Source organism: Vidua chalybeata, chromosome 2, assembly GCF_026979565.1.
Source record: "Vidua chalybeata isolate OUT-0048 chromosome 2, bVidCha1 merged haplotype, whole genome shotgun sequence".
Lineage (NCBI taxonomy): Eukaryota > Metazoa > Chordata > Aves > Passeriformes > Viduidae > Vidua > Vidua chalybeata.
Window position 1 is genome coordinate 67612044 of NC_071531.1, and position 12074 is coordinate 67624117.

At 41.7% G+C, this 12074-nt stretch overlaps 1 protein-coding gene across 4 annotated transcripts in view; it reads right to left on the reverse strand.

The window, feature by feature from the left end:
• Positions 1–2409: 2409 nt before the first annotated feature.
• The window catches only part of ZBTB20 (zinc finger and BTB domain containing 20), a 33706-nt gene continuing 24041 nt past the window's right edge, over positions 2410–12074 (reverse strand). For all 4 annotated transcript variants that reach the window (XM_053932518.1, XM_053932502.1, XM_053932511.1 and 1 more), the window contains 2 exons: positions 8681–10282; positions 2410–3879 (listed from right to left, as the gene is read on the reverse strand). In XM_053932518.1, coding sequence (XP_053788493.1) covers positions 3461–3879; positions 8681–10262 — 2001 coding nt within the window. In that variant the 5' untranslated portion in view covers positions 10263–10282 and the 3' untranslated portion in view covers positions 2410–3460. The remainder of the gene's footprint in view (positions 3880–8680; positions 10283–12074) is intronic.

Here is a 12074-nt window from a genome sequence, read left to right on the forward strand (position 1 = left end):
TGAAATTCTAGTATGCCTTAGCTTTACTTTAAGAACTATGTTTATTTTTTTAAAATTGGCATCATTCATTCATTCATTCATTCATTCATTCATTCACAACTTATCTTTAATTCACTTCGAATTTATTAGACTTTATAAAAATTGGCATTTCAAAGATAATGCTTTGATTTAGGGAAGGATGAAAACGGAAGGATTAAAATTTGGATAGTATTTCAATTTTTGTGGACATAGACCCTGATTCTTATTTCATGTTTACTGGCATATCTCTTCTGGTATCAGAAGTATATTCCAGAATATGCTACATCTTGACTACAGTTCACCAGGTTTACAATGGCAAATTAAACAGCTTTTCCCCAGACCTCAGATAACAAATGAACAGCTACATATTTGTAAGCTGGGTAAAATTCTTCACTAGTTCCTCATATAGGAGAATATTCTTTGACACCAAAGCTCTCAGAAAAAAACTCTCTTTTCCCCAAAGAAAAACCTTCAATCCTTTTGTCTAGGCTCTAGTTTTCCCTCTCTGTATCTTGGCCTTTGTCTTTTCACATCTTGATTTACCTGGCAGCATTGCTTTTACCTGTGTGGTTATTAGAACAATATTTGTTAACAAACTTGTGCTCCTTCTCCAGCCCCTTGAACTACCCAAACAAGTTGGTAACAAAGAAAGACATTACCATTTAAAAGAGTCATTCACTCTGGCACTCATCTCAAGGTCTCTCTATGCTGCATATTGCAGCCAAGAATCTGGGCTTCAGCATTTAGGATCTGCTGAACAGTATCTTGCAGGGTACAGAAGGATTCTGAGACTGAACCACCTGTCAGGTTTTTTCCCCCAGATAAATGGCAATGGAACAGGCACAGAACATATGGATGAAGTTACCTGTACTGAATCACAGGCATCTGATAAAGAAGCTGCAGGTGTAAAGAACATGCAAAATAGTATATGGAGATCTACCAAGTCAATATTCAGAACGTTGTCCAGCATAAAAGAATGTCTCATGTGAAATGCTCAGTGTTCAGAAGCAAAAAGTTTTGTAAACTTAAGAAAGCTTAATTTAAATACAGACACAAGTAAAAGCTAAACTAGTAATTTTTCTTTTTTTTTTTTTTTTTTTGCATATTTTTGTTAGATGCTTCTTCTCTGCCTAAAATATGAAGTCCAGAGTGCAGTTGGTGTAAGTCCTCACATGGATTTCAAGCAAGACAAAGATAGTGTCAAACACTGATCCACCTGAACTAAAGACCCCGTACTTTGGGAGCTGGCTTTGGGGGAAAAATTCTTACACAGATACACAGAAGACAACTAGGGAGAACACCAGTCCAAACACAATAAAACAAAATACAAAACACCAACATATATATGCAGATTAGGAATCAATCTTTCACACTGATCCTACATTCCTTTCATAGCTTTGTCTATGCAGAGAATGCGGGATGTGGCCCTTCAGTCAGATTTTTTGCAAATGAAGGGAAGATTATTTGCAATGGTAACGTATTAAATTGTTTTGGCATCAGCACAAATTATCGGGGGCAGGATCAGATTCCCACACAAATATGGAAGCTCTCTAGTGAGCAAGGCAGGGATGAGAGAACAATACAGCAGATTAATTCTTGTCCAGTGACCAAAAAGAAGGGAAATCCTACTTATTACACACTTCAAAACTTTCATTACTTTTTCAAAGAAGAAAGACTACAGTTTATATCATCCCCAAAAACAAGGGAACATTACTGGAGAAATCTCTTTCTCAAAAGGAAACGTCCTTCAGCAGAAATAAATTCTGAGATGGAACCATAAAGGAAACAACAGAAGCTTGGTAAGAGCCAAAAAGAGAACTGTGTAATTCAAAAAAACAAAGTAGCAGTTCAAATGATACTGCAGGATGCACAAACACTAGTAGATAATCTCACAGATGACTTCACAGAGCCCCTTATCGACCCAGGTAATTCTTGATTCCATTAGAAAACAGAGAGAATAATACTAGAAAAGAAAATTAAGAAAACATCCTTCCTCTTTTTTAAAATAAAAATCAAGATCATCTCCCCTCCCCCCCTCTATCTGGAAGCAGGTTAGCTAACCTTAACAGTCTCAATTTAAAATAAAATATATATTTTTATATATATTCATATATATAATAAAAGAGAAGATATTAGTGGCAGTGTATGCAAAACAAAAAAGAAAACAAAGAAAAATTACTTTTAACAATCTCACTTTTTTTGTTTTTTTACACAAATACTGTTGTAAATATATTAAAAAAATCAGCATTCTATCTGGTAAACGTCACTTTTGCCCCTCTATAAAATTTTGAATTAAAAAAGTCCCAACAACTCTTTTTTTTTTAAATTATTATTCCCCTCCCCTCCCACCCTCTATTCCTCTTTCTTCCACAAGAATAAATCCTGATGCAACATTTTTTTTTTTTTTGCAAAGATTGTGGGAACTAACCCTTCTCTTGTACCTAGATCCATAGGTTGCAACCTCTGATATCTTTGATTTTCCTCTGTGTTTCTCTTTGCCTTCTGTGAAAGTCCCTCTTGATTGTGCTGAGGCCCTGTGCTCAGCGAAGACACTGAATAAATTACAAAAAAGCCACCGTTGCTTGTTGTCTGAATCTTCTTAGTTTCTGCTATAAGGTAGTGGTGGTGGTACGAGAAAAGCAGCGGGGAGGGTGTGCCACACAGCGTGGGATGGAGCAGAATCCAGGTGAGGAACCTCTGATTCTTTTTCCTCACCCTGCAGGGACTCCACACTATCCAAGCCACACTGCCTCGCATTCCCCTCAGCCCTTTTTGTGTGTTTGTGGATGCATGTGTGTGTGAGAAAGCAGACACGTGGTGGAAACCAGCAGGGCCTTGTTTCCTCTGGTTGCTGCTCAACCAGAAGCAAAGTATTCCACAGTTCTAACTGGATACTGTGAAGTCCAAAAGCGGTCAGCAATGTGAATCATGTCCATTGAAACACTGCAAGCGGTGTACTTATAACGACAGTAGGCCTTGTAGATTTGTAATATATTTTGTTTTGTTTCTTTATTTGTAGTGCTCTTCACAAGTGAGAAAAAAGATTTTTTTTTTATTATTTTTGTCTGGTTTTTTAAAATTTTTTTGTGTTTTTTTTTTTTTTTTTTGTTGTTTGCTTTTTGTAGTAAAGAAGGGTTGTATTTAGAGGCCAGTAGCTAGAGATCCAACCAGTGGAGCTCATGAAGCACTACCTGGCCTTAAGGCCACCATCCGAGGGAGGTTGGGAAAATTATTATTCACCCAGCCTCCGGAAATGTAATGTACCAGCAGGCAAAAAAGTTCTTCATGTAGTACAAAAAAACAACAAAACAAAATGAACCCAAAAAAAGGAGGAAAATAAAGGTAAAAATGAAACAAAAATAATTTCTTAAATTCTAGTGCCATAGCTTTTTTTGTTGTTTCTATTTTTGTTGTTCATAACAAAGAGAGAGAGAGATTCTACTTATCCGTCTGACACATGCATCCTCATGTGGTCGTTGAAATGCTCGATTTGGTCAAACTTAGCTGGACAGACAGAGCAGACGTACGTGGTCCCCTCTGTGCAGGCCACCACGCCGGCAGGGACAGCCCTCGCGCCAGTGCCGGTGGCTCCAGGCGTGCCGTTGGTGGCACTGTGCAGAGCCACGTGCCTCTCCAGTAGGGTCTTGTGGGAGAACTTCTTCTTGCAGATGTAGCACTCGTAGGACTTCTCCCCGCGGTGGAGACGCATGTGCACATTAAGGGAGCTCTTCTGGGTGAAGCGCTTGTTGCAGATACTGCACTGGTAGGCCCTCACGCCGGTGTGTGTCACCATGTGTTTGATTAGGTAATCCTTTAAAGAGAAGGAGCGCCAACAGATGCTGCACTGGTGTGGTTTCTCACCTGCCCATTACCAATGAGAGAGAGACAGAGAGACAGAAACAGACAAAAAAAAAATCATAAAATTAAACCAGTTCAGTAGAACTATTTGCAATAAACTAATGGTAAGTCTCATGGGGGTCTTTGGAGGGGTGCTCTGGCTAACAACGAGTAAGTCTGTTAATCAGTGCGTTTTTACACACAACATTTTTTCAACCAGAGGTCTCAAAATGCTTTACAGAGGAGGCTGTAGAAATTCCGTATCCACATACAGTAAAAAGGAGCTCAGATGATTTCTTCAAGTTCACATAGTAGGTAGGCACTGAGAAAGACAGAACTAGAGTTAAAAGGTCCTGGCATCTGCACCCAATTTCAATGGCATAGCCTATCCTGTCTGTGCTCCTCATGCTCATTTCTAGACAGGAAGGTCTCAGCCATGCTACTTCACCTTTCAGTGCTTCCATTTCCTTACCGGCATGCAATAAAAACAGGGACAAATCAGTGATTACCAGACAGCTGACCTGGGCCAGACTCATTTCGGTCAAATTGCTTTCAATTTGTCAGGAGAGAAGTGACAGAGATTGTCAGATGAATCCAACACTTTATAAAAGGTTTACATTTGTTGCTCCCTTTTCTGGTCAAATGTCATAGCTGAAGCACGTACAAGGAGTACTGGAAAAGGGAACCTCAGGACACAGAATTGCCTAGGCCAGCCAGCACCATGCAAAGGGCAACCTAACAGATAAACTTCCAGTGCAAGACAGAGGAAACTTGAACAATTTAACTGCCAGTTAAATCAAACACCTTATGAGGTAAACTAGAGAGATAAAACACATATGTCATGTCATGTGCTCCCAGGATTTTTGTAGAACTTATTACAGAAACTTCTATAATTGAACTCTGATCATGTTCAGACAAACCAGTGACTACAAGGATAAACTGGAAAAAATACTTAGCTGAGCACATATACTGTTTTTTTCAGACTACTCTTAAATCCTCCTCATGCTCAGAGTTCTGAAAGATAAGGCAAGGTCTCATGTTTCATGGTATCAAGCAATGTTTTCATAATATGGTGCTGCACTGGTAATGTAGTCAACAACCAACACCCTGAATGCCCCATCAAAAGCTACTTTTTAATTTGCTTTCTGAATCACTTGCAGTATATTTCATGTGTGGAATTCATCATCCCCAGGCTGTCAGGAATAGAGATGGTACCGTAGCTCTATAAGAATCAAAACAATCCTCTGTTTCACTGATTGAGAAAATTATTTTCCTGTGGTTATTCTGCAATTTCCCCTCTTTTTTTTTTTTTTCTCCACAGACATCCTGCTTCCTTCTTTTTACAGTCTGTTTGGCACTGTTGTAAATCCTGAAGAGTCAGTCTTCAGGGACCAAGACATGCCTGTGGTAATATATAATTCATTCATTGTATAGTGAGATTACCATATGCTACTTATACTCAATTTTAAGAGGAGATAATTAAAATGGATTAGATGTGAAAGACCTACTTTTTTATCTCCTCAAGTTTCTGTTTCTATTTATCGCATGGTTTGCATGTATGATGGTGACATCCGTGAATGAAATCCACTCACTGCTCTTCCTTGCACTTGTGATGAGTTTGTCCCTACTTGGTGAAAGACACTTGCTCAAAACACTAAGTCCTTGCTTTCCTGATGGCTGTGCCACACACAGTACTGTGTTGCGTGTAGACAGGCCAATATGCATGACAGATGATGTGGAAAATGATAGTGTGTCAGTTAGAATAACATCTGATTAACTTACAAGAGGCTGATTGTAGTTATGGAGGTAATTTTTGCCTTGGGCAATATATGTCCCAGAGTTTGTAGTAAGTTGGTCTCCTCCACTCTAGACCCTGTTAAGATTGTGCTACAAAAACACCTTAATTTTTGCCTGCTTATGTTTCCAAGATACACTGGCTTGTGGCTTTTTAATCTCAGCTTCAAAGCCTTCCTGGGATTTCTCCACTCTAAAGAATTGCAAAACTTTAGTTTTTCTTTTTTGTATGCAAATTTTTGTGCTTCCTAAGTGAGCACTGTAGATTCTTTATTCCCGTGATTCTTCATTTTCAAGTCAGAGAAAACTTTGCTCAGTGAATTAAATGTACATGCTCTTCCTTTTGCTTCTTTATTTTGTATTTGGCTGGTATTAGACAGCAATATAGGATGATTAAAATAATAGAATCAGAGCATATCTTGAGTTGGAGGGGGGAAGAAGCAACGTCAGCGCCTGGCCATGGTTCCCTTTTCCAGCCCCTGTGCTCCTGGTGATGTAGGCTCTGCGGCTCTTTGAACCCTAACCATAATGGATACTTGGTGCTGACACTGAGGTCACGGAATCATAGAATCCTGAGCTGGAAGGGACTCCCAAGGATCATCAAATTCTACCTCCTGTTCCTGCACAGCACCACCTCAAGAATCACACCATGTGCCCAAGGCCATTGTCCAAGAGCTTCTCAAACTCTGCCAGGTTTGGTGCTGTGACCACTTCCCTGGGGAACCTGTTCCAGTGCCCAACAACCCCAACCAAAGGGTGAAGAACCTTTTCCTAATATCTAATCTAAATCTACCCTGAGACAGGTTCATGCCATTCCCTTGTGTCCTATCACTGGACAGGAGAGAAGGGGTCAGTTCCTGCCCCTGCACTTCCCTTCATCAGGAAGCTGTAGGTCACAATGAGGTCTCCCCTCAATCTCCTCTAGGCTGAAAAAGCCAAGTGACCTCAGTCACTCCTCAAATGACTTCCTCTCATCCTATTGCCAGATCAGAAAGGTGTGGAAGCAGCAATGTTGGTGCTCTGCTGTGATCCCCTTGGCATGTCTTTTGCAGCCTTTAAACCAGTACTAATCACAGTGTGATATGTAGGAAAGGCAATGTTGCCCAATAAAGTGCAGACACTGCATACACTCGGGCACTGTATTTCCACAATATTGTGGGATATATTAAAGTGAGTCTACACGGAACATGGAAAAATATCAATCTTTAATATGTTTGCACCCACGTGAAAGAAGAAAAGGAAGTCGGTTTCTGTTGCATGGAAAGTTACATCAGACTGTAGTTTTTGGAAGCATAAAAACATACAGAGATATAGAGGCCTTTAAGTTACTGAATTCTGGTTTATGATTGGACTCTTCCATGACTTCTCTCGTGAGCCCTCCAAACAGAAAGATTAATTCAAACATTTGCATCTCCCAAACCTCTATTTTTTTCTGTGGATCTTTTCCAGAGCCACTTTGCCTGGCTTATTTTAAGAGGTCTAAGGAAAAGTCTCCCCTCTATTTTTGTAATGATCCTGTCCAGCACTAGAAAAGGTAGCATACAGACTCTCTCTGAGGCTGCACACATAATAATTATTTTCAGGAGGGCTTTTTGAAGCCTAGCTCTCTGTTGGTTAAGGTGAAATTATTCTGCCAGGAGCCAATTAGCTCCTAAATGAATTTTGAAATTATTTATCTACCCAAATCTTTCCTTGCCACCACAGCCCATTTTTTAGGGCACTCTCAGACCCACACAAATAAAATATTAATTAATGATTGAAGATGCCTATCAATTTCCTTGGTTGGTATTACCTTGGGATTCAGGACTCTTGATCCTTGCAATTATGCATTTTGTATCAGTCCTGAGAAGTTGGTATTTTTGTATATGTACATGTACATGTCTGCTGTAGATGTCTAGAGGAGTTTTTCATTTAAATGATACATACAGGTAAATTGAAGTTAAAAGTTTACATCTACACATGGAATTGAAATCTACTGCATCCAACAGAGAGGCATGTTGGGCAATTTTTCCAGGTTCTCCTCCATGTATCACAAACTCAACACTTATTTTAAGATCTAATGTTAACAAAGCCACTGCTTGGTGAAAGAAATATTTATTCTTTCTCTAAACTAGAATTTCTCTCCAACAGCAGAAAGAGTCAAGGGCTGGAGCAAGCATAGCAGTCCTGAACCCATGATAACTCCTCCATGTAAAACACATATCCTTGCTTTGAAGTCTCATAACTTGCCAAAGATAGAAAAGGCAATTTTGGCTCAGTGGCAAATATGGTTACCTATGTTATCTCAACAGACCATAAACCATGTACTAAAGCAGGCACAGTTTTAAACAGAAAGGTGCTGATGTTGTGTTCCATTATGCTCTACATATATTCTTTAAATATTTTCTCATTGAACCCTCTGTTTCTGTACTCATATCTAGTGATACCTAGTGATATCTAGTGATTTTCCAAGAGACAAGGGATTACAGCAATCAGCTTCAGTGAGGTACAGAAAGACTTTCTTATAGTAGTACGCGAAATCTAGAAAATCTGTGGCAGTGTGTGTAACATTTGGGCCTGAACCTACTGATGCAGCTCCACCAGTAAAAAATTTGCCCAAACCTCACCACTTCTTGAGCTTAACCCCCCAATATCTGTAAAACCTACAGGGGGATGCCCTTTCTTAGTAGATATAGTTTTTATTATGACCTATTAGTTTCCTCTCTTCCACTTAATATTGCCTGGTCAGCTTGCAGGATACAATGAATGCTCACCATTTCCTTGGATGGGTGCAAGATGCATTTTACTCCAAGAGAAATGAACTTGTTTCTGCACCATGCATAGTTAGGCCCCTATTTGGGATCTGTATGTTTCTGCAGGGACTTAACTTGAGTGCAGTAAGGCCAGGAAGTGTTCCGTGACGCCAGCTCCCTGGATAAGCCCTCCCTCCTGTTTATGCTGGGGGCTGGCAGATTGGCAAACAAAATCTAAGTCCATGGTTGTGAAGGGCTTTCTGTGGCTCCACATGCAAGCCAAAGGGAAGCACTCTTACCTGTGTGTACAAACATGTGCTTGACGTAGTTCTGTTTGGCGGTGAAAGTCTTGTTACAGAGAGTGCACTCGTAAGGCTTTTTTTCGCCTTGCCCACCTGCTGTGCTGTGGCCCGCAGACGGAGCCAAGGGCTGCGGGGCTGGCAGCTGGGCAGTAAAGGTTGACAGGCCGGGCTGGGACACTGTCACAAACTGTGTCTGTTGGCCAGCTAAAGGCTGGGGCAGGCTGAAGAGAAAAGGCTTAGGGCCACTGCCAGCAGACTGTGTGGTGAAAAGGGCAGGCAGGTAGGTGTTGCCAGCTGTGCCAATGACCTGAGTGTTGCTGGTCAGAGTCAGTGGCATCCTTAGATTGCTGGTGAGGGTTTCTGTCTGGCGTAAGTAGATCTGTGTGGTTGGCAATGGTTGGGCAACAGATGTGTTGACAGAAGGCTGCAAAGCCCCCTTTTCGGTGCTGTTATTGACTGTGAGCACTTTGCTGTCCATTTCAACGTCATTGCTTCTCTCTGGTGAGGAAGAGTTGGCATCTACATGTTGCTGCTGCGGCTGAGTGCCATCAGCAGGGACATCATTTTGATCTGCTTGAGTAGGTTCTTGCTGCCCATCCCGGCCCAGACCAGCCATAAACTGCTGCTCCATGGAATCAGGCTCAGTGCCAATGGAGGAACTGACACCCGAGTCAAAACTCTCCCCTTTGGGCTCGCTCTCAGTGCCTTCTGCTTGGTCAGTGTCCTCAGTGCATTCCTCAGACTCATTGCGCTCAAGGATCTGCACCCTCTGTTGCCCGTAGTAGTCATAGTCATCCTCCATCTCCTGTTTAATATGGATGTTGCCCATCAGGGTTTGAATTCGGACAGGGCGCGGCTGCTTCCGGCAGTGTGTGGTCTCTGGAGTGGTGGAGAGGTACCGCTCCATCTGCTGAGACCGTTCATGGATCCGGGTAATCCAGCTGGGGTCTTCTATGTGATGGTCCCTGGGGAGTCCCAGGGCTGTCTCATGGTGGCTGACCACAGCTCCACTGTAAAAGGAGCGCTCCCCACTGCCATTTTGCATGGAACAGGCATAGAGGGCTGAATAGATCCTGTCCACACTGTGCTGTGAATGGCTCTGCAGGTAGCCAGACTCTGTGTCAGTGCTCTGCCCCGAGGTGCCTGATTCAGGTGTTCCCCTGGGTGTCTCTTGGCCAGAATCCTGAATCACTGGGTAGACGTCTCCTACATTTTGTGAGACAATCCTTGTGCACTCATCAATCACAGTCTTGATCTGCAGGATGCTGGCGGCTGTGAGGATTTGCAGGGCTTCTGACTGGGAGACCCGCAGCACCCCGCTGTACATGAAGTCAATGAGCTTTTGCACAGACTGGACTGACACCACTGAGGGGATCTCGATGTCACTGTAGCCCAGCAGCAGCTTGTCCTGGAAGAAGGGGCTGCCAGCCGCCAGCACGCAGCGGTGGGCGCGCAGCATGCTCCCGTGGATGCGGACCGTCACGTCACAGAAGTGGCCACGGTTGCGCTGCTCGTTGAGGGTCTCGAGCACAGAATTGCTGAAGTTATGAAGGTTGATGCTATGAATGCGCTCTGTCATCCCCTTGCAACTGATGTTACCTGGAGCAAAGCAGGTGACAAAAGCAAACAAAAAAAAAGAACAGAATGAGTCTTGTCCTCTGCAGGACCACAGTGAGAGCACTTGGCAAAGGTAACTTCCCACTGTGTAAACAAAACTGATTGCACTGGAAAAACCACACATAGAGGCATTGGTAAGAACACATCATTTTTGTAAGGCTGCAAGTAAACTTCCCTACTCATTTCCAGAAGCTCAAGTCCTGAATTTTTGGACAAAACCAAATGAAGACAGGTGCAGCTGGACCTGAATTCCAATCACACTCCTGAGTCTTGGACTTCCTATCAGTTTATCTGGCTTTAAAGAGCTTAGAGCCAGCCAATTGTAAACACTGAGCACATGGATTAAAGCTGAATTTTAAGCTCTGGACTGGATTTATGCCAGAAGAGAGCAGAATCTGTAATGACCCTAAGTTGTCAATGCAAAAAGAATATATGAAAATATGATTTCCATCTAGATTGGTATTTTCAGGAATTTAGCTCCTGTGTTTCACAGTATAGTTACTTCTATCAAAAAATCTGGCAGTCGCTTTGTAAAATCCAAATCTGGTTCAAGATTTAGGCTGTAAATGTTCCTAAAATCCCACGCAGAGTTTTGTCTGGGGTTGTGGTTTAGAACATTTGCTACCCAATAGTGACAAACAGTTCTCTGAAAAAACCCAAAGCAAAAAGTTAACATGAGCTGTCCCCTTCATTTTTAGCATATCCTAAGTTCTGACTTGCATCAGAATGCCATCATATAAAAACAAATGTTCTCCTGCTGTTATTTACTTGACAGAAACGGGAAAATTACAGACATTTACTCCAAGGAAGATTTTGTCTTAGTTTGGCTGAATAATCTAAATAGAGAACAATTTAGAAAAGCATCTAACCAATTTGGATACAGAGCTAACATAATCTTCAAAATTTACAAGTGACTGAAAAGAAATTTCTCTATCTCCCAATCCACTGTTCCCTATCTTCATCTTGCTTGCTTTAGTTTCAATGCTTTCCCATTTCCTTTCCTGGGATTTCCATCTATTTGGATTTTGACAGGCAGAAACTATGGTTTCACCTTTTAATGAAGAATCAACTGCCCCTTGAATGGTAAACAAATAAAACACTATTAAAAATTATTTTAAGGATTTGTAGTACATGCGGCACCTTTGTTTCCAGAAAATTAGACAAAGTAATGCTAAACCACCACTAATATTACAGGCATTTTGTCTTGCATATTCCCACCAAAGATCTAACCACTCTTGCCACAATAACTTGGTAATGTGTGAGCATCCAAAAATAGAAATTGCTAAGTGTAAGTAAATTAAACTAGCTTATTGCCACTGTCTAACAAATGTACAGAGCAAACAGACAGCACTGAAAGCAGTTGATAGGCATACTCATGCCTTTTAGCCCAGCAACGTCTCCCTGCTCCACCCAAAGGAGTGCTTTACATCTCACTCACAGGAAGTCCAACGCTACTCACTGCAATTTGCAGGCAAATGTGGCATCCTCCCTGCTCTCTCTTTTTCTTCCCATTTATTCACTACCAATGTCTCAAGCACCCTCTGTTCTGGTGGTTCCAAGAGAAACCACCTTGGACACAAGAGGTTATTTTAATTCTCTGAAGTAGCTGATGATTAAAGGGAAGCACAAAGTCAGGAACTGGAAATCACAATGGGGCCAAGCTATCTGAAGAAGTCCCATGTTAACAGATGTAAACCAACCTGTACCAGAAGGTTACTAATTTCCATGTGTGATTAGCAGGCTGAGGGGATGCTCACATAGAAGAAGCAAGAAG